The sequence below is a fragment of the Myotis yumanensis genome, unplaced genomic scaffold (assembly GCF_028538775.1).
Source record: "Myotis yumanensis isolate MYYU_CA2020_CCGP unplaced genomic scaffold, mMyoYum1.0.hap1 SCAF_5, whole genome shotgun sequence".
NCBI classification, from domain to species: domain Eukaryota; kingdom Metazoa; phylum Chordata; class Mammalia; order Chiroptera; family Vespertilionidae; genus Myotis; species Myotis yumanensis.
Window position 1 is genome coordinate 56,849,030 of NW_027223756.1, and position 21,543 is coordinate 56,870,572.

The 21,543-nt window shown below is 40.2% G+C and overlaps 2 protein-coding genes across 3 annotated transcripts in view; one reads left to right on the forward strand and one right to left on the reverse strand.

The window, feature by feature from the left end:
* Positions 1–1,683: 1,683 nt before the first annotated feature.
* TIGD4 (tigger transposable element derived 4) lies at positions 1,684–3,670 on the reverse strand. The gene has a single exon (XM_070417230.1). It carries the CDS (start codon positions 3,267–3,269, stop codon positions 1,731–1,733), a length of 1,539 nt encoding a protein of 512 aa, XP_070273331.1. The 5' UTR covers positions 3,270–3,670; the 3' UTR covers positions 1,684–1,730.
* A 9,287-nt stretch (positions 3,671–12,957) lies between these two features.
* ARFIP1 (ARF interacting protein 1) overlaps positions 12,958–21,543 on the forward strand; it is an 89,031-nt gene continuing 80,445 nt past the window's right edge. For both annotated transcript variants that reach the window (XM_070415324.1, XM_070415325.1), the window contains exon 1: positions 12,958–13,038. The gene's annotated coding sequence lies outside the window, so the exon portion shown is untranslated. The remainder of the gene's footprint in view (positions 13,039–21,543) is intronic.

Sequence of the window (21,543 nt, forward strand, 5' to 3'; positions counted from 1 at the left end):
AAGAAAAAATTGTTGAGAACTCAATATATGCCAGATATTATATTTATAGCTGGGGCTCTGAAGAGCTACTTTTGGTCCAAAATTCTACCACACTAAAATTTTAAATCAAATCATCAATAAAAATGATTTTAATAATCCATATTTCATTCTAAAACAAACTCTTAATTTTAATACATTTTGAGTGTTGCTATTACAAAATCTCAAAAGCAGAGTAAATCAACAATGGAAAATAAAAATACTTTCTATGAATATTTCATTTGAAATGTGTCTTGTTGGCACACTAATAATTCATAATAAAAAGAAACTGGATAATATTTTACATTTTCCAAAATAGTTTTAAAAGGGGACCCTAAATTAGATATAATTAGTTAAATAAGCATACAATTTACAATTTAACAATATAAAAGTCTGACCCAATGAACTTGTATTCATATATGCATAACCCATGGACACAGACAAAGGGCTGGTGAGGGCCTGGGGGTGGGGAGGACTGGAGTGGGCTGGAAGAGGTTAATGGGGGAAAAAGAACAAAGATTTAAAATATAAATAAGTAAAAAATAAGAGTCTGACCCATTGTTATATTTTTACTGTTTACAGACTATTTTATGGATAAAGAGTAAGTAATTGGATACAATATTTTAAAACATTCTGTAGACAAAGCTTCCTCAAACAGAAATTTAATCCAAAATATTACCATGGAGGGGGGATTAAATACATTAGAATATGCTAAAGGACACTCAGCTTTTACTAAAAATAAGATTCAGTAAGATCAAGGAAATAAATATTATAGATTATAAGCTTCAGCTGTTAAAATTAGAAAACTAAGAACCACATAAGATATTTTTTTTCTAGTAGCAATATATGTAATCTTCATATTTATTTTTTATTTATTTATTTTTAAATTTTATTTATTGCTTAAAGTATTACAAAGAGTAGTACATATGTCTCCTTTTTAAGAGTAGTCTTATTACAATATAAATATCATAAGAGTTTAACAAATGTTTTAATGTATTTTACTATTTTCACACACATATACATACAAATATTTAGAAAGAATCCATAGCATCTTCTGTTTTTAGATGACAAGAAAAGTCTGATGTCACAGTTTTTTGTTTGAACTTATATAGAAATAACTTGAAAATAGTTAAGACAAATTTTTAATCATTTTGGTGTATGACTGGGTCCAGTTTTATTTTCAGTAGTTTTTTATCATTTATTTTTAAAAATATTAGCTCATTATGAGAAAAATTTAAAAGTAATACTTGACCCTTAAGAGTCTAGTTAAAACATACACGGCATATATATGTACTTATAAAATAAATATCTAAGCAATAAATATTTTGTTCCTTAAATGAGGTAGATAGGTTAAAATATTCTGGAACATGACCTACCCATTAAAAAAGAAAGAAAATAGTAATCACCAATTCAATCTGTATAAATCAGATAGCTGGATAGTTTTTTATTTTTAACACATTTACCATATTTTTCAAGTACAGGCCTCTGAAATACATTTCTACTTTCCAAAAGCTTGCTAAATTGAAATTCAGCTTTTTCATTTACTTAATCATTATTTAATCTACGTAGGGAATTTTACCAGACATTTGCAAGTAAACCAAATGTACTAATTTTTCATTCTTTATGTTTGTGGTATTTTCCCTTTACATACCTCATATAGAAAAATATATCAGGAAAAGGTACTAGTCTTCAGCTGTTGTAAAATAAATAATTAATTACTTAAGTGATAAAGAGTTAATAAAAATTTCAAGGTCTGCTAAAGAATTATGAAGCCCATCATTCATATCTTGACTTCTAAGAAAACTTTTAAGAGTAGCTAAAGCAGTTATTGCCTCATTTTTTGAGGGTAAAGGAAGTTCAGTTCCCAGAGACCCACCATCCTCCTCTTCATCAGAAGTATAAAATCCAGTTTCATCTGATTTACTTTCTTTGGTCCAGACCGTATCACCACTTGGTGCTGCTTCACATGTCTCCAAGTCATCATCCAGGGCAGCATACTCTTCTATAGATAAACCTTCAGGAAACTCCACTCCCGCTGCTTGGGCGTGGGCAACCAAATCAAGACCAGTGTTGGACTCTGTATTCGTCTTGTCGCTTTCTCCCTGTTGAGATTTGAATCCTGCCTCTTCATAGCTCTTAGCAATAGTCTCTGGGGTTACAGCCCTCCAACAGAGATGCAATGTGTCAACTGCATCTAGTAGGGAAAATGTAAATTCTTTGCTGCCTTCAACAGAACTTAAAAATTTCTTGATAAGACAATGTCGATATTTGATTTTAAGGCTTTTAATAACACCTTGTTTCATAGCTATAAATTTGGGAGACAAACATGATGGGAAAAATGCTAACTCAATGGACTTCAGGTTCTTTACCTCTGGGTGTGCAGGAAGAGAATCAACAAAAATCACAACTCTTCGTTGCTGGGCTTGAAATTTCTCATCAAGCTTCTGCATCCACTGTTCAAATATATCTGAGGTCATCCATGCCATTCTGTTAGCTTCATAATACACAGGCAACGATTTTATTCCTTTGAAACAATGTGGACTTCTGTTTTTCCCAATGATAAGCAAAGGAAGTTTTTCGGAGCCATCCATGTTCGTCCCGACCACCAGGGTTATTCTGTCTTTGCATAACTTTCCAATTGAGCATGTTTCTCCTTTAAATGCAAATGTATTTGTAGGTAACATTCGATAAAGCAGTCCAGTCTCTTTTATGTTAAAAACATTTTTAGGATGATAATCATTTAAATAATAAGGAAGTACATTTTGGTGCCACACCGCTGAAGGGTCTACTGATACCCCTGTAGCTTCTACAGGTTGAGCTCTGAATACTAAACCATACCTGGATTTAAAGCGATCCAGCCAACCATTACTACACTTAAAATCATTATGTCCCAGTTTCTGGGCAAAATCATTTGCTTTTAAACGCAACATTGGACCATTAACTGGCACATTTAGACACTGAGCAATTCGATACCACCTCATCAATGCCTCTTCCAGATCTGTGTAGAAAGCAGTTCTCAGTCTTTTTCTCTTTGGATCAAATCTCAGAGATTCAAAGGCTTCTAGAACTTTGTCTTTATTCTTCATAATAGAGGACAATGAATTTTTCTTTATTCCATATTCAGCTGCAATCTCTGCTTTTTTCTTGCCACTTTCTACTGCATTTATGATGTCGATCTTTTCTTCAATGGATAAACTTTTCTTCTTTTTCACTGTTACGGGGAGAGTTGAGGCATCTGCAGAAGCTTCTGCCATCTCAACCAGCACTTATATAGAGATTTCTCCTCTTCCTGGTGTCTGTTTCTTTAATTAAATGTCTTTTCCTGTATGACACAATTTGCTGCTTTCTCTCCCACTTCACACATTACAAGTAGGTACGTGTATAATAGTCTTATTCCTATTGATGACTAAATATATATTTTTCAAAGGATCTAAATAAGAAAAATGTTATATGCAACTAGAATAGTTTAGAAGAAAAACTTCCTTCCCAGGACCTTGTGTAGCTCAGTTTATAGTTTATTCAGAATTTCAGAAGTCAAGCTAAAATAGAAATCTCATTATCTCAAACCTGTCCAGTCCTGCTGATATATTTTTGGAACTTCAATCCTTTAAGACGGTTCACTTTATCCATTTGCTCATTCAACCTCCTATTAATTCTCCACAGAAGGCCTCAGAGATAAGAACAAGTAGCATTTAGAAATTTTCATGCAAAATGTTACCCATTAATTTCCAAGTCTCTTCAGGGTAGAGAAGGAAACGGTAGAATCCTTAGGGCTTGACAGTATGCCTTCTGTCTCTTGAAAATACAAAAACAAACAAAACAGCATTTTTAGCAATATGTCAAATGAATATGAAAAATATTTACACTAATGAGTTATGCTTTTAATAATAAACAAGAATGGGAACATGTTTCTGAAAATACAATAGCCAAAGCAGGAGAAATGCTTACCTTCTGAAGAGCCTCTGTAGAAAGCTCTCTAGCTCTGCTCTGTGCATTTGAATTTTCACTTGCCTTTGAATGCTTTGCAATATATACTTCTGAAATAAACCAGACAAATTTAATCTGTTTTGAAAATGTGGGCTGACCAAAATTAAAGAACTAAAAATGATGCTGGATATATCTTTGGTGGCTATTTTTTACGTGAAGTCACAGACTGCCCCCTCCGACTTCTCTAAAAGAAAAACATAGTCAGACAGTAGTCACAAGGTCCAACTTTTAATAGCACATGAGAGGCAGTGTCTCCTTTATGGGAATCTGGTAGAAAATGCTTCACTAAAAATCCAATCAAGTGAATTCACTACATAGTTTTAAAATCTAAATCTTATTCTATCTAAATGTATCAATTAAAAGTTTGTATCAATTTGATGCATTAGCCAGATGCACAAAGGCCAGAAATACTTGACAAAATGCATAGGAATAAACAAATTATTAGAGGATATAAGGCAGAAAAAGACTTAAGACTATGAAGGAGAGTGACCATAGGTCTTAGTCTCTCTACTTCCCTTATCTGTAAAATAAAGGGCTTATCATAGTGTAAAGATATGGGCTTTGGTGCCAGGCACATTTGAATTGACAAATGACTCTGCCATTTAGTACTTATGTGATTCTGGGTAGTTTACTTAATTTGACCTCAGTTTTCTTACTTGTAAAATAGGGGTTAACTATAGCATTTGCCTCAGAGGATTGTTGCACTTTCAATGAGATTCAATGAGAGAGTGTAAAGCACTTAGCAGAATATTTAGTACCTTAGGAGATATTCAGTAAGTGTGTGGTGATGATCTCATCATCCTTATCTTCTCTCTAATGAAGCGGTTCTCAACCTGTGGGTCACGACCCTTTTGGGGGTCGAACGACCCTTTCACAGGGGTCACCTAAGACCATCAGAAAACACATATATAATTACATATTGTTTTTGTGATTAATCACTATGCTTTAATTATGTTCAGTTTGTAACAATGAAAATACATCCTGCATATCAGATGTTTACATTATGATTCATAACAGTAGCAAAATTACAGTTATGAAGTAGCAACGAAAATAATTTTATGGTTGGGGGTCACCACAACATGAGGAACTGTAATAAAGGGTCACGGCATTAGGAAGGTTGAGAACCACTGCTCTAATGTCACTTTTGTTGTGTCAGTCTATAAAATTCAAGATTTTACAATACGGGGATTGGCAAAAGTAGGTTTATAGTTTATTTTTATATTATTATTTATGAATTAATTAGTGTATTATTTGTTTTTTCCCCCTGCAAATAACTAGAAACCTACTTTTGCCCACCCTGTAGATACTGAAAGCAAAATTTCTTAAACCAAAGAGTACTGAATCTATAGTCTTTAGAACTATTGCAGACTAAGATAACAAGCTAATTTGATATGCAGGTCTTACGCTGTATGAAATAGTGTGGGTGCTCCATTCCTCTAGTTTTTCTCCCTGTACTCCTCAGTTTCAAGTGGCATGTGCATTTTTTTTTTTTTGCTCAAAATTTTTTGAAAAAACTTTTTGTCAAAATTCCTCTGCCTTCGTTGTCCAAATCAAGAAATAATTTTTAACATAGGAGTTACAACCGGTTAAGGAGTTTATCATTGTTGTTATTTGTAAGAAAGATCTTAATAATAATTACGATAGCCTAGGCTTTAATTTCCAAACTGCTTTACTTCCTATATTTCAAACAACTCAGGAGTAAGGTCAAACTGGATTTCAAAGCTCATCCTATATAACAAAAGGCTAATATGCAAATAGACTGAATGGCGGAACAACCGAACAACCAGTCGCTATGACTGCGCTCACCACCAAGGAGCGCGCGCAGAACATGGCAGGTGTTGGCAGCAGGTGGCAGAGCGTGGAACATGGCGGGTGTCGGCCACAGCGGGATGGTGGAGCAGGTGAGCAAGGGCACCAGACCAAGGCGGGGTGCCAGTTGCTGTCATCGGGGCAAGCCTCTGGTGGTTACTGAAAATTCTTTGCTCCTGTGCATCACAGTCCCGCCCGGCGCTCACACCCGCTGCCCGTGCCCAGCGCTGGTCCCAATCTCAGGGCACCATCAGCAGGTGCTAGCGGCAGCTGCCGGCCTCGATCATCCCGCAGGGCTGCTGGCAGACAGGGGGCTGGGGGCTGTGGTGGGAGGGGCCAGGTGAGGGTGCAAAGGATGGGCTGAGACCTACCCATGCCCACCGCAGCCTTGCAGCCCACAGTTCCTTTCAAGGTGCATGAATTTGTGCACTGGGCCCCTAGTCCTAATATATATAAAGAGCTAGGTGCCATCATGACTGCACAGGCGAATGGTCACCATGAAGTGCATGGAGCACCTCTCGGTCACCCCCCCTCTCCCGACCCCCCAAGCCGTTCACCATGACGGGGGGGCTGGCAGCGAGGCAGGACTGGGGACTGTTGAGCAGCAGTGGTGGGCTACTTCACCGGGTGGCCATGAGCTTAGCGGAGCAGTCACCCAGGTGGCAGTGAGTTTTGAGAAGCAGTCGCGGGGCAGGGTAGTTTCGTGGAGTAGTCACGGGGTTGGGGGAGCCTCTCGGAGCAGTGGTGGGGCGGGGGGGGTGGGGGGGGGGGTTCGCGGAGCATCCAGCGGTGAGCTTTGCCAGGCAGCAGCAAGCTTCACGGAGCAGTTGAGGGGCTGCGAGCATCGCAGAGCGTCCTGGGGTGGGGAGCTTCACATAGTGTCGCAGGGCCACAGAGGCCATGCGATGGAGGCCAGGCTAGGCCTAGGGACCCTAACTGTGCACGATTTCGTGCGCACTGGGCCTCTACTATAGTTATAATGTGGTTGAGTGCAGTTGGAATCCAGGCTTTCTAATGTCAAGTCTACCATTCTTTTCACTATAGTACAGTGTCCTTGAACCATACTGGTGTGGCCTCCTCTGATAATAGTTACACATTCTATACCCCCAGCACAAAGCCAAAGTCAGCATTTCCAATGCCTATCCAAACCTAACAACAACAAAAGCAATATCAGACCTCCATAGAAGAACAGGCCATTATGAATTCTGTGAACACAAATAGCAACCGAGGGAAGGATAACTTTTGTAAGTAAATAAGATTTTTCACTTGGGAGGGAGGGAGCAGGGCAACCATTCAACTAAAAAAATTTTTTTCTCATATATTGGCTCTCCTGTATGTTTTTGTGTAATTTCCTATACATCTATAGTTTCAAAGTAAAAATTTATGAATATCTTGTTCTTATTAGGAAGATGCCAACCTTTAGAAATTGAGGTAGTAAGAACCAATTTTTATGTAAAGACAAAACCAAGCAAAACTATTCTTCAATCTCCCAACTTTTCTCATTTCTTCCTTTTTTCTTCTTTTCTTTTATCCCTCCTTTTTTCCTTCTACCTTATTTCATTTGTCAGAAAGAAACCCTATTATCTCCAATCATAAGGATTAAAGAAAAAGTAATTTGAATTTCCTCCCTTACCACATCCCAAATAAAGCAATATAATATACATAATCAGAGATTACTTGTTATCTTGATCAAATGGAAAGTCATACGTTGCCCAGCTGGTGTGGCTCAGCAGTTGAGCGTTTACCCAGGAACCAAGAGGTCACCAGTTCGATTCCCTGTCAGTTGTGGGCTCCATCCCTTGTGGGGGCCATGCAGGAAGCAACCAATCAATGATTCTTTATCATCATTGATGTTTCTATCTCTCTATCCCTCTTCCTTCCTCTCTCTCTAAAAAAAACAATAAAAATATTTTTTTTAAAAAGAAAAATGATATGTTTATTTAGGAAGATATTAGTTTTTTTCTGATAGGTAATAGCACATATTTTCTTATAAAACAGTAGTAGAAGCTATAATTTTCCATGGTAAGATACAATATATCTTTATTCTTGAAATAACCACATTTCTAATCAGACAAGCTAGATTTTTTTCCCTAGAAAAGAATAGAGCATCTACTGTCTAATCAAGAAGCTGACATTTTCTATTCTCCCACAATATTACGTTTGGGTGTGTGGCAGCTGCTAACATTTCTCAGAAGTACTCATTCTCTCAATTAAGCTCATTAATCATTCTACCCTTAAAAATATTACAGCAGAAAAATGCTGTACTACATGTTAGGAACTATTTTATCTATGTCATTAATAAAGCTAACTAAAGAATAAAAATAGGCATTCACTAAAAAAGACTTGCCAACTGAACCCCAAATAAAGAAAACAATGGTCAATTCTACTGGTCATAATAGAAATGTAAAACTTCTTTCAAAATAGGGGATACCTTTTGGCTTTGGTTTTTGCCTGTCAGAATGGCCATATCTAGTGTTTGCCAGAATGCAAAAACATAGGTTATTAGGAGGCACATAAATTGGTTAAAGCTTATGGAGGGCAAATTACTTATATGATACAAAATCTTAAAAATGTCCATAACTTTTATTCAGCAAGTCTATATCTGAAATTTATCCCCCTCAAATAATTATAGATGTAAAAATAATCTAGCTTACAAAAGTATTCATTTTCTATTGCTGCATAAAATCACCACACTTTTAGTGGCTTAAAACAACGGCTATTTATTATCTCACAAGGGTCTCACAAGGCAGAAAACAAGTTGCTAGTCATGTGGGACTCTTATCTGGAGACTCTGGGGAAAAACTGGCTTCCAACCTCATTCAGGTTATTTGCAGAATTCAACTCCTTGTGGATGTAGGACTGAGGTCCTTGGTTTTTTGTTGGCTGTTAGCAGAGACTGCTCTCAGTTCCTGGAGGACTATGTCAGGTGCTTGCCTATGGCCTTCCTCAAGTCAATTCTCTCTCATGCTTCCAATCCCTCTGACTTCCTCTGCTGCCACCAACAGGAGAAAACTCTCTACTCTTAGAAGGCCTAAGTAATCAGTTCAGATCCACCCAGATTATCTCCCTTTTGATTAACTCAAAGTCAACTGATTAGTAACCTTAATTACATCTGCAAAGTCTTTTTTTTTTTGTATATAAAATCATGTGAATGATATTCTATCACGTTCACAGGGAAGAGAATTATACAAAGTGAGGATCATTGGAAATCATCTTAGAATTCTACCACACTGTAATATTCCTCACATCTACACTAATAAAAGAGAAACATGCAAATTGACCATCCCTCCGCAATGACCACCAGCCAATCAGAGCGAGTATGCAAATTAACCCAACAAATATGGTGGTTAATTTGCATACACAGGCGTGGAGCAAAGGCTGAAGACAGTGTAGAAGGAAGCCAAGCGCTGCAGAAGGGAGTGAAGCGGCAGAGAAGGGAGGGAGCCCAGGCAGCAGAGACGGAGCGGAGCTGAGGCAGCGGAGATGGGAGGGAGCAGGGCAGCTGCAGGAAGCCCTACTCTTGCAGGAATCTTCCTGCAACGGGCCTCTAGTTGTTTTATAATTATAGACAAGACTTAAAATAACTTAAATGTGCAACCCAAAGGATTAGATATAAATAAATTAAGAAAAATCTATGCTAAATACTACTGAGCCGCTAAAGGAGAATATTTAACGATGAGAGGAAAATTCCATACTACAATAAGTGAAAAAAGCAAAATGAAAAACTATGCCAAGAAATACAACATATACTTAAAATTGCAGGAGGCCAGAGGGTCATGGCTATTCCTGTAGTGCTTAGTAAACAGAAGGTTCTCAATAATGATTTGTTAATGAAGAAAAAATATATATGCATAGAAAGAAAGACATTAACCAAAATGTTGAATGTTGACTCTAGGTAATGGAATTATGATTAAGTTCAGGTTTTTTTCTCTTTGTAGTTAAAACAATGTCTACTCTTATGTTCTACTCATTCTACACTCGTGGCTTCTTTAAGTGTTCAATTAATCAGTATCCTCTAATAAAGAACTTGTTTCCAGAGAATTATACTGTGCAATCAGTAACATTATTTCTGCATGAAAAGGGAACTGATAATAAAGAGTGATGAAAATATTACAACATTACTGGAGTTCCCCTCAAAAAGATCTAAAGGTATCACCTTTCTCTTTCGTTGAGGAAATAATATTGATAAGCAGTATACAATATTCAACATCTAAAGCAAAGAGAAAAGGTCATGTTCACTTTTACTTCATTCAGAAAGGAACAATAACAATTTCCTTTAACCCGTTGCCTCCTTTCCTTCTGGCCAATAAATGAGATAGGCTGCCAGAGTTCCTCATAAGCCAAATGAATACATGGTACCTGATTTTTTGAAAGCTGAATAATAGACAATAACACTGCAAAGATAAATACGTAGAAAATCCCCTTGTCATAAACATATACGACAGGCAGCTATTCCTTTCTTACCTCTCCAAACATAATTACCAACTGAGAGAAAAGTAGTTATGATCTATTCCTCCTAAAAACGGTTAAGTAGAATTCCCTAAGCTCTAGGGGGCAGGGGGAGAGGGAGGAGGAGGAGGAGGAAGGGGGAAGGTGGGAGGGAGGAGGGCGGAAGGGATGGAGAGAGACCGAGAAAGATAGATGGGGGGGGAGGGAGAACAAAGGTTGGGAGGAAGGGAGGTAATAAAGAAAGGAAAGAAGGAAGGAAGGAGGGAAAGAAAGAGGGAAGAAAAAAATGTCTCCATCTAAGCAGAGTTAGGTTTAAAATAAGGTCTTTCAGTTAGTATGAAAAATTTCCCCCAGATCTGAAGAATACCTGTTACTGCTTCCTTTTCCCAAGGAAATTGCATAGACTTTCACTGTTTTCCACCACCAGCTGAAGTAGCTTCCAGTGTTTTCTTCAAGCCAACCTGCACTCTGATTTCCCTCGGGGCAGCAGAAATCATGGGGAAGATTAACCCTGTATATAGCTCTGCACACTGCATATGAGGACTAATCATGCACAGTGCCAGGATCATGCTAGACTGAAAAGTGCCTAACATGATCCACAGCACCTTCACCAAGCACAAGTTAGCATTAGTTCCAAGTCCATCAGAATCTCTATCAAGGCCATCAGCACCTTCCAAGGACATCATCCATCGAAGGACACATAACTAAAGCAAGTGTCCACAAACCTGAGTGTAACAGACTAATAGTGAGACTGACTGCAATGAAGCTATGTGTCCCCAAACTCAAGACAGCTCGCAGGAGTCCTTAAGACACCAGTCAGCCCAAACAGTTACGTGCACATCACTCCAGCACCGTGGCCGGCAGCTCCTCCTGGTCACCTTTGGGAACTCCAAGAACCCTTGTCCTTAGCCACTACAGTCCATTCGGTTCCTATACAAGAAGAGCAGTAATTAGTCTAATTGGGATTCTTTTCTTATAATTGAGAAGACTAATAGGATGGCTCCGAACTGAAAGGCCATAGTAAGCTCCAGAACTTGTGACAGTTTGGGTGAATTGGCATTTATATTTGCTCTTTTTTAAAGAACAGAACCATTTAAGATAAGGGCCATTGATATTCCATTTATGTTTTGGTATTTCAGTGCTATTTCTATTAGAGGAGATGTCCTGGAGATCTTAGAAAATAAATATTGTTATTTTATTTTTGAAACATTTGTGGTGTCATGAGTATTTACTATTCACGGATATGGAGAAGACATCTGTACACAGGGATATACTGTTCCCTGAAACTCCCTAGAAATTTATAGAGGCAGAGTCTGCCTTGGGGCACTACGTTATTATATATATATATATATATATATATATATATATATATATATATACTGTTTGTATCCCTTTGCATTTCTAAAGGAAATGGCGGTAGAAATGAGCAGCCACGCTGTCCGAGGAAAAGCAGTCCAGAACCTTGAGGGGCCACGTGCGGAGGCGTCAACTGTGTGCACATCATGTACAGGAGCGTCAGGGTTGTCTCGCACCACTGAGGAGCCGTACTCTCCCTCCATTCATACTTTCCCTCCATTCATACTCTCCCTCCATTCGGTGTGGGGCGAGGGGGAGTATCCGGAGTACAGTTTGGGGGCCTCAATTTAGGGAAAGGGCTCTGAGAAAAAGGGACTGTCCAGCGGTGTCTGTGGACAGGGCAGTGATCCACTTAAGAAGTAACGGGGCAAGCAAAGAAGGGAAAAAAAAATCGGTTCTATGGATCAATAGGAGCAGGAAAGAAAAGTACGGGGATCCACTGTCGGCGAGCGAGCAGAGCAGAAAGTGATCGTAAAGACAGAGCAGTGACGAGAACTCGGGGATGCCCGCGGCCGTGGTGGTCGGGTCTCCCCGAGAGGGTGGGCGTGATGACGTGGCCGGGAGGGGCGCTCCAGGCGCCCAGGAAGCGGCGGCGAGGCGCCCGCAGCGCATCTGCTCCCGGACCCCGCATTCCCTCCACCTCCCACCCCCGCGGGACTGGAGCAACCTCCGTGCTCCCCGCAGCGGAGAAAGGAGCTTGGGCTCTGCGGGGATTTACGGGGCGGGGAGCTACGTCCGCCTCCACCCTCCCGCCGCCGCTCACCGTCTGTTGGGGGGACGCCTAACGCGTGAGGCTGGGGTGTGTGAATGAGAAAGGAGGGATGCTGAGGGCTCCTGGAGACCTCCGACCCGTCCAGCTCAGGCCCGCGCAAGCTCCCAGCTCTGGCAGGTGCCTCGGAACCCGCGTACACGCCCCTCTGTGATCCCACCGAAGCCAGAAAATTACCCGGGCAACCGCACGGGCGGAGCCCCGGATGTGGTTGCTAAGGCCGCAGCGAGAGGGGCGGGGCCAGGCTCCCCGAGACTGGCCGGGGGGGGGGGGGGGGGGGACGGTGGCCTCGGGGGAGGTGCCGTGGCACCATAGAGACGTGGCTGGGTCGGGCGAGATTGAGGGAGAGAGAGGCCGTCTGAGCAGAGGACAGCGCTACTTCCGGTTTCCTCACTTCCGGCTCCGCTGCTCTCCCTGTGGGTGTCGTAGGCAGCGTTGGGAGGTCTGTGTCCTCGGCGGTTGGTCAGTGAGAGGCTGTGACAGCTGCCTTAGCTCCCCGCCCCCGAGGAGCCGAGGTGCGTGGGGGGAGGGGAAGAAGGAAAAGGCCCCAGTGGCGTTTCCGCTCACTTCTCCCCAAGATTGAGAAGATTCCAGAGAGCAGCGGCAGGAAGAATCCTCGACGTGAGAGCCGCCAGGTGGTTCCCGGCCGACAGGTGAGGGCGGGGCCGGGCCACCTGGAAGGAGGCGGGGGAAGGCCATCCTGAGTGGTTGGCTGTGGCCGATACGTTGCCTTTAGGGGTCCGGACTTTCGCAGGGCACTTCTGTCCCTAGTCTGTGCCACATCTGCCCAAGGATTCGGCCTTTGGTTTCTGCCCCTTCGTGCCTGAGTGTGTCCCCCAACGCAGCCGGGTGTAGGAGGAGCGCTGGCCCTGCCAAGGTGGCACCCTCTTGGCATTGCATGCATCGGGTGGGAGAGGGGGCTGCAGGAGCCCGGTCTTTCTCGATGAAGTCTCCAGGTTTGGTGTCCAGCCGTAACCTCTCTCACCTCCCTGCATCTCCCGCTTCCTCTCCCGCCGCGAGGGGAAGGGGGGGAGCGGGAGTCCCCCCGAGAGGTCCTTGGGCCTGTGGTGCAGGGGGAGGAGCCTTGCTTCTGTGGGAAGGTCCAAGAAATGCTGGAGTTGGGAAGGAAGTTGTGCTGTCGTCCTCTCCGTTCCTCTGTGCCAAGTGACTACTGTTTACGTGTCTAGGAAGAGGAGAGAGATTTCTTATTTAAAGCCCAGTTTGTAGGTGCTTTTTCCTTTTATTTTATTATTACTTCCTTTGTTTTGTCCTTATCTCTCTCTTGGGGCCCTTTGATCTCCAAACATGTAGTTTACACTTCTTGCAAATCGGTTAGCCAACCCCCTTTTAGGATTTCTGTGCCCCTCTCTTAGTTTTATCCTAAACTATATACTTTCTCTATCTCGGTTCTTATTTGAGAAGGAGAAGTGGAAGGTTTGCAAGGCTTTCCATAAACTTGTGCTTTCACCTGCAAGGATGTGTTCACGTTTACCATTTAATTTCATGGCATGGAAATGTGCACCAGCATTGCTTACTTTTAACATCAGTCCTGTGTGAAGGCTGCAGGGATTGGCCATTTCATTGCCGCCGTCTCAGAGTGATTATAACACACTATATGTTAGTACTGTTTTAATTACACCTTTCCCCTCATATGTCCTGCTTGTTTTCCTTGTTTGACATGACCAACACCCTGTTCCAACTACCACTTCTGACATTCATTATCTGAGAAAATAGAAAGTATTTCTAATTTTATTTTCTGGATTAAAAATCTCTGCCTCACTTTCATTCTTTTCAAGTTATTTTTAATCCTGGGTTATGTCATAGGATCCCTCGTTTATGAAGTCTGTGACTCAACCCCAACTCTGAAATCATGTGCAAAGTTTTGAGTGCATTTTGGGTGGTGGAGGGTGAAGAGTCGGTGTTCTTTTTATCAAATTTTCTAAGGAGGTATAAAACCTCCAGATAGTGTGTGTGTCTATGTATGTGTGTGTAAAATATATGTATGCATGTATGTGTGTGTGTGTATATATGTGTGTGTGTGTGTGTGTACATGTGTATGTATATATATGTATATGAAGTGTATATATATGTGATATATAACTTCCAGATACATAATCAGTGTCTTCTTGAAGTTAATTAAAACTTTTTTTGTGGAACTTTTATTTTTCTATTGTAGATAGCTTGTTTGGGAAGAGTAGAATGCAGAGATTCTAGCTTTATACTGAAATCTCTCTACTTCAAAACGTCAATGTTTCTAAATTCTTTCCTACACCTAGAGAAGGAAGTAAGACTGCTTACTTTAGTTCCTGATTTGTGGTTTTGAGGTTTCTTTTTAGGGATAGCTATTTGTAGTAATGCTGTGGAGATCTGTGGATATATAAATTAGTGTGTTTATTAGTTTTTAAATACATATTAAATACCACCAACCTACTACAGTTCAGTGTAAAAAAATTAAATTCTGATTGTAGTTGTTTGCTTTCATTTTCTTGTTTTTCACTTGAGGCATCTACTTTGGTCTTTGGCTTTGCTAGGAAGGGCAAATAAGATGTTTCAGTAGTGTGGTCTGTAACTTTCAGTATGCTGCTGCTTATCTTAACATCCCCTTTCCCACCATTTAATATTAGGTATATTAATGTTCTCTTTTGTGAACATTATTATTGTAAGTTTGGAGTGCATATTTGAACTTACTGATTTAGTTGTGAAGTGTTTGTTGATCAAGGATTGAAGTTCTAAATGTTTGCACTTGTTTCATGGAATGTTAGAACTTGAAGAGACCTATACTACTCATCATAGTCCAACTCATCATAGTCCATATAGAGTAACCAGTTTCTTCTGCTCACAAAATAAAATAATTTTTCCTCTGTCTAACATCCTCACTGGGGGAGGACTAGAAAGCATAAATTTATAAAGAGTAAATTGTGCTAAGTTAGTTTTCTTCTAATGTAATGACGAAGTCAGAAGATAGATTTTATCTAACACCAAAACAATAGTCAACACTTATTTACTTAGTATGTGCCAGGCATTATGCTAAGTGCTTTATATGATTATCTCATCTAATCCTTACAGCATCCTTAAAAAGTAGCTAAAATTCCCATTTTATAGATGAAGAAACTAAATGATTACTAATGAAACTAAATGATTAACTGACGCTAAAGTAATCGGATTTACACAGGTGGAGCCAGGATTGAACCTAGGTTGTCTAACTCTAGTTTGAGAGCTCTTAGCTACTGCTCTAGACTGCTTGTACCATATTTTCTTTACATCTTTTTTAGCCTAAGTTGGAGGTGTCTCACCTGATTTTGTATCAGATGCTAATAAGATATTTTCCTTTATAATTTACAGTGGATAAATACTTTGTTGAATGTCATACCAAAAAGTAGGACAAAAAAATTAATTGGAGTGTTATTTGGTAGACTTTTCCCATAGGGGTGGATATAAGTCTCTCTCTATGTATTATGACATACGAGGAGTTGAAAAATGTGAAAATAAAGATTTTTAAGTAATAAATAAATTCAGCATTGTGAGAGTCTGGAGGTATAAATATATTCCAGAATGATAAATTGGGATAGAATTGGAATAAATTCAGGATAATGAGTAAATTCAACAGAGAATTTAAGATAATATGGCTATAGATGAAAAACTAACAATATATGTACAGACTGCAAAGAGTAGCTCCATATAATATGGAAGATGATAATTTAGGGATAGTCTAAAAATCAGATATGCACCAGCATTAGTTCCAGGGTGTATAAAAAATATTATGAAATAAAAGAATCTAAAACTAATCTTACCTTTGCTCTCTACTATCTTTAAGCAGTCTCAGAAGCCACTGAATAGCTCTCGCAGATCCTCAGCTATTCTCTGTAAGGCAAAAATATATATTTTCTTTCCTTTATTCCTTTTTTCTTTCTTCATCTATCTAATTACGTTATTCCTCTCTCCTCCATTACTCCTAGACCTTTGATTTAGCATGATTACAGGTAGGTGTTGCTGGAAATTGCTCAAATCTTTTCTGGAAATATGGCAATATCTTTACCATATTCTCACCAAAAATTTTTTATTTTGTTTCATTTTTGTATGACTATGATAGCAATTGACTAGCAGCCTTTTGATGTTCAAGCTGATGCTCTTTTATCTTTTGGGAAACTGTGACACACTGTCTTTGGAGCAGGATCATAAGAACAGCAGAGTTTAGTGGTGAATCCTAAATCATCCAGGGGCGGGAGTAAGTTGGCCAACTCATTTCTTTTAACATGAGATCGTGTTTCAGAGCAAGTTTTCCAAACTTTTCTGCATCATGGCACACATGGAAAAGTATTGTATTTGTGTGGCAGACTATAGCCAGGCCTCCCTGATTTCATGAAGGCTGTGGGGCTGGGGAGTGTGGGTCAATATTTCAGCACATATGTAATCCATTCTTGGCACACTGGTTGCAGGGAGAACTTTGCCCTAGAGAAGAAGAATATGTTACTCTTTGTTTAATATCTTCTTTTTATTTAGCATATAATGATTTACAAAGCACTTTCACATATATTCTAATTTTACTTTTATTCCAGTTATGTCAAGTATTACCATGTTAGAAATGAAGAAATTGAGATTTTAGATCGAGAGCTTTATATGAGTTCACACACCTAATAAGGGATGGGTCAGGAATTAAAATCCCTGGTGGAAAGGGTCCTTGGGCAGTGGCATGTGACCTACAGGGTGGCCAGGACCCTATCTGTTTTGTCTCAGAGTGCTACCTTCAGCAACTAGGGCAGCTCTAGGCACATAGAAGTCCATAATAGTTGTCATTTATTGAGTGCTACTCTGGCTAGGCATTAGGCTTTAAATGCTATCTGTGTATTAGGAATTCTTATTTTCTATTAACAAATGGAGGGACAGGTATAGAACCAGTGGGGGAATAATTAGTTCAAGGTCACCCAAGTAGTAAAAGAAGAACCACAAGACTCATAATTAAAGTTGCTTGACTTCAAAGCTTGTACTCTTTTCACTGTAGTGACTAAATGATTTCAGGACATTGCAGGGTAGAGATTGGCTTCTAATTAAAGTGTGTGACATTGGTAACAAGAGAGTGATGGTGAAAGGAAGATAGGCAAGGGGACTGTTAAATGTTTCTTTTCAGCAGTTTTGAGGGAGTGTTCTCGAGATGATGCTGTCTAACAGGATTTTCAAGGTGTTTGAGGATGGGCGTAGGATAGAAGAGAAAGGTGCAAAATTCAGAGTAACTTGGATCAGTGGTGCTACAGGTACTACTAACTAAAGGGTTAAAAATGTAGAACCTCTTTATATGTCGATAATGTTAATTCTAGATTATTTCTTAAAGGTAGGTTTACAGATTAGTTTTATTGTCCTCTTTCTGCATTTCCTAATTTTTCTATATGACATATTAACTATACAAGTAATATATATTTTTGAAATACAAATTCAAATAATATAATAAGCAGATGGAATGAAAATTTCTATTTCTCTAATCCCTCTAGCCCCCACATCCACTCCTAGTTAATTCACAGGTAGTAGTTGGGGATTAGATGAAATACAGAAGGAAGCACTAAACCCATGCTAATATCATGTGGCTATTTAAATTAGTTAAAATAGGATTTAAAAAACTGAGTTCTTTACACCAGCTAAATTTTCATGTGCTCAGTAGCCACTTGTAGCTAGTGGCTACTTTGGACAGTGCAGATATAGATAATTTCCAATAACATTGGCCAGTCCAGATAAAACTTTAAAATACTATACAATTAGTGACATAATTGCTATACTATTGAACCAAAATTTTAAAATTCTCTGTGTCTAGCAGTTTTTGTTTTAGCTGATAAAATATTGCCACATTCTCTTTCAGCTTTTTGTTTTAACTAAATACAGATGGACAGAGTCCAATGTTTTTCTGGGATATTTGGGGATTATAATTAGCTGCTTTTTAAGCATAGAGATGTCAGCTTTTCTAAGAACATGAGTGCTTTCTACCCCCTTTGAGTTCTAGACCTGTATATCTTGCTTTCTAGTTGACACCTTCTTGGATATATTAAAGGTATCTCAAATATAGTAGGTCTAAAACTAAACTGATTTCCCTCTTACTCCCACATCCAAAAACCCCCCCCTAAATGTTGGCCCTCTTTCTTTGTTCTTTATTTTAGTGAATAGACTCCATTATCTTTCCAATTGTAAAATCCAGAAAACTCCAAGTGATCCTTAACAACTCTCTCTCTCCCTGATATATCTAGTCAGGTTTTATTAATCTTACTTTTTATATCTCTTGAATCTGTCTACTTTCCATTTCTACTGCTATCACTTTAGTTTGTTTCTATTATCTTGCCTGAAAGCCTCCATTCTTGTCTACCTACTTAGGCTTTGGTCCCTTTCTAATCCATTCTCCATCCTGAAAGCACAGTGACTTACTTTGAAGCACACATTTGATTGTCACTCTCCACTCCTGTTTTTATGGCTTCCCATTGCTTCTAGGGTAAAAATGAAACTCCTTAACAATGCTTAGTCCTCTAGCCTTATCTTTTACCATGTTCTGCTTAACTCTCCACTTCAACTAAGCTGTCTTTGTTTTAGTCCTTGTACTTGTCTTGCTTCTTACATTACAAGGCCTTTCCTTGCACATGTTTTTCTCCCTGTCTGGACCACTCTCTCTTTACTTTACCTTCACTTGTTTACCTTCATGCCTCAACTGACGGTTTGCTTCCTTAGGGAATGCTCCAACCTTCCAGATTAGATATTACCATCATACATTAACCACAGTTGCAATTTACATTTATTTGTGTGATTATATGATTGTCTTTCTCTTCCACTGCCTCCAAATTCCATGGAGATAGGTACCACATCTTTTTTCCCCCTTTTTAAAGATTTTTTAAATTGATTTCTAGAGAGGAAGGGAGAGGGAGAGAGAGAGAAACATCAATATGAGAACAAAGCATAGATTGGCTGCCTCCTGCATGCCTCCTCCCCACCAGGGATTAATCCCACAACCTGGGCATGTGCCCTGACCAGAAATTGAACTGGCAACCTTTTGGTGCACTGGACAGCACCCAACCAACTGAACCATACCCACCTGGGCGGGACCACATCTTATTTTCCTTTTAGGCTTATAATTGAATCCCTAAGACCTAGCTCAGTGCTGATGACTAAATATTGATTGAATTGCCAAGTTGATGTTACTAAAGATTTCAGTTCATGGATTTTTATAATTAATAATAGGATTTTGAATATTAATATTTATTAATGTAGTAGTTAATATAGTTGTAGTTAAACTGCCAGTTATACTGTTTTTTCAAGTGTATGAAAGCAAATTAGTATTTTAATATAAACTTATTAATTATTGAAAATAATTATAAAATATAGCATAGTATTCTTAGATTATTTTATAATAAAATCATATTTTAGAATAGTTTTAGATTTACAAAAAATAATTTTGTAATAACAGAGATAGTATAGAGATTTCTATATACCCCATGCCCAGTTCACCCTGTTATTAACATATTATGTTGGTATAGTACACATGTCACAATTCATGAACCAATATTTATACATTATTATTAACTAATGTGTTCAGATTGCCTCAGTTTTCTCCTAATGTTCCTATTCCAAGATCCCATCCAGGATACTATATTACATTTAGTTGTCATGTGTCCTCTTGGTTTTGAGATGCCTTCTTTCTCAGATGCCTTCTTTTTTATGACAAGTTGATAGTTTTAAGGATTATTGGACTGGTATGATGTACCAGCCGTGGGCAAACTACGGCCCGCGGGCCGGATCCGGCTCCTTTGAAATGAATAAAACTAAAAAAAAAAAAAGACCATACCCTTTTATGTAATGATGTTTACTTTGAATTTATATTAGTTCACACAAACTCTCCATCCATGCTTTTGTTCCGGCCTTCCGGTCCATGTTAAGATCCCATTGTGGCCCTCGCGTCAAAAAGTTTGCCCACCCCTGATGTAGACTGTCCCTCATATGGGATTTGCCTGATGCTTTTCTCATGATTAGACTGGGCAATGTGTTTTTGGGAGGAAGACAACAGAGGTCAAGTGCCATTCTCATATCAAGAGTAAATACTGTTAATATGCCTTAGCACTGTTGCTGTTAACCTTGATCAACTGGTTTAAGATATTGTTTATCAGGTTTGTCCATTGTAAAGTTACTTTTTCCTCCTCCTCTTTTTTTTATAAGAAAGTCACTATGGGAAATGCACATTTAGGAGTGGGGAGTTATGTTCCATCTCCTTAACAGTGGAGTAGTACATAAACCTTTATGAATTCTTCTGCAGGGGAGATTTGCCTCTTTCCCCTCACTTGTTAAATTACTAGAGGCCTGGTGCATGTATTTGTGCACTGGTGGGGGGACGTGGCATGCAGGGATTGGCCCTCTGTGGGAGTGCTGCTCATCCCGGTCAGCAGCTCATCCTGGTCAGCCAAGCAGTGCTCCCACCGTGGGAGTGCACTGACCACCAGGGGGAAGCTCCTGCGTTGAGCATCTGCCCCCTGATGATCAGTGCACATCATAGCGACTGGTTGACCGGATGTTCTGGTCGTTCCGCCGTCTGGTCGCTGGGCTTTTATATATATACTAGAGGCCCGGTGCACAAAATTTTGTGCACTCGGGGGGGGGGGGGGCCCTCAGCCCGGCCTGTGCCCTCTCGCAGTCTGGGACCCCTCGGGAGATAACGACCTGCTGGCTTAGGCCTGCTCCCGGGTGGCAGAGGGCAGGCCCAATCCCTAGGTGCAGCCCCTGGTCGGGCTCAGAGCAGGGCCAATTGGGGAGTTGGGGCGCCGCCCCTTGTCATGCACAGAGCAGGGCGGATAGGGAGGTTGCGATGCCACCCCTAGTCACGCTCAGGGTAAGGCCTATTAGGGGGTTGGGGTGCCGCCCCCTGTCACACACAGAGCCACAGGGTGATCAGGGGGTTTGGTTGCTGCCCCCTGTCACGCTGATCCCGGTGCCAGGATGCCTTGCGGCTCCGCTGATCCCAGGTTCGGGAGGCCTTGCAGCTCCGCTGATCCCGGTGCTGGAAGGCATATTACCCTTTTACTATATAGGATAGAGGCCTGGTGCACGGGTGGGGGCCGTCTGGTTTGCCCTGAAGGGTGTCCTGGATCAGGGTGGGGGTCCCCACTGGGGTGCCTGGCCAGACTGGATGAGGGGATGATGGC

What these genes read in the sequence shown, in the direction of transcription:
- TIGD4 (XM_070417230.1), bottom strand. Translation starts at nt 3,269, where the DNA reads ATGGCAGAAGCTTCTGCAGATGCCTCAACTCTCCCCGTAACAGTGAAA.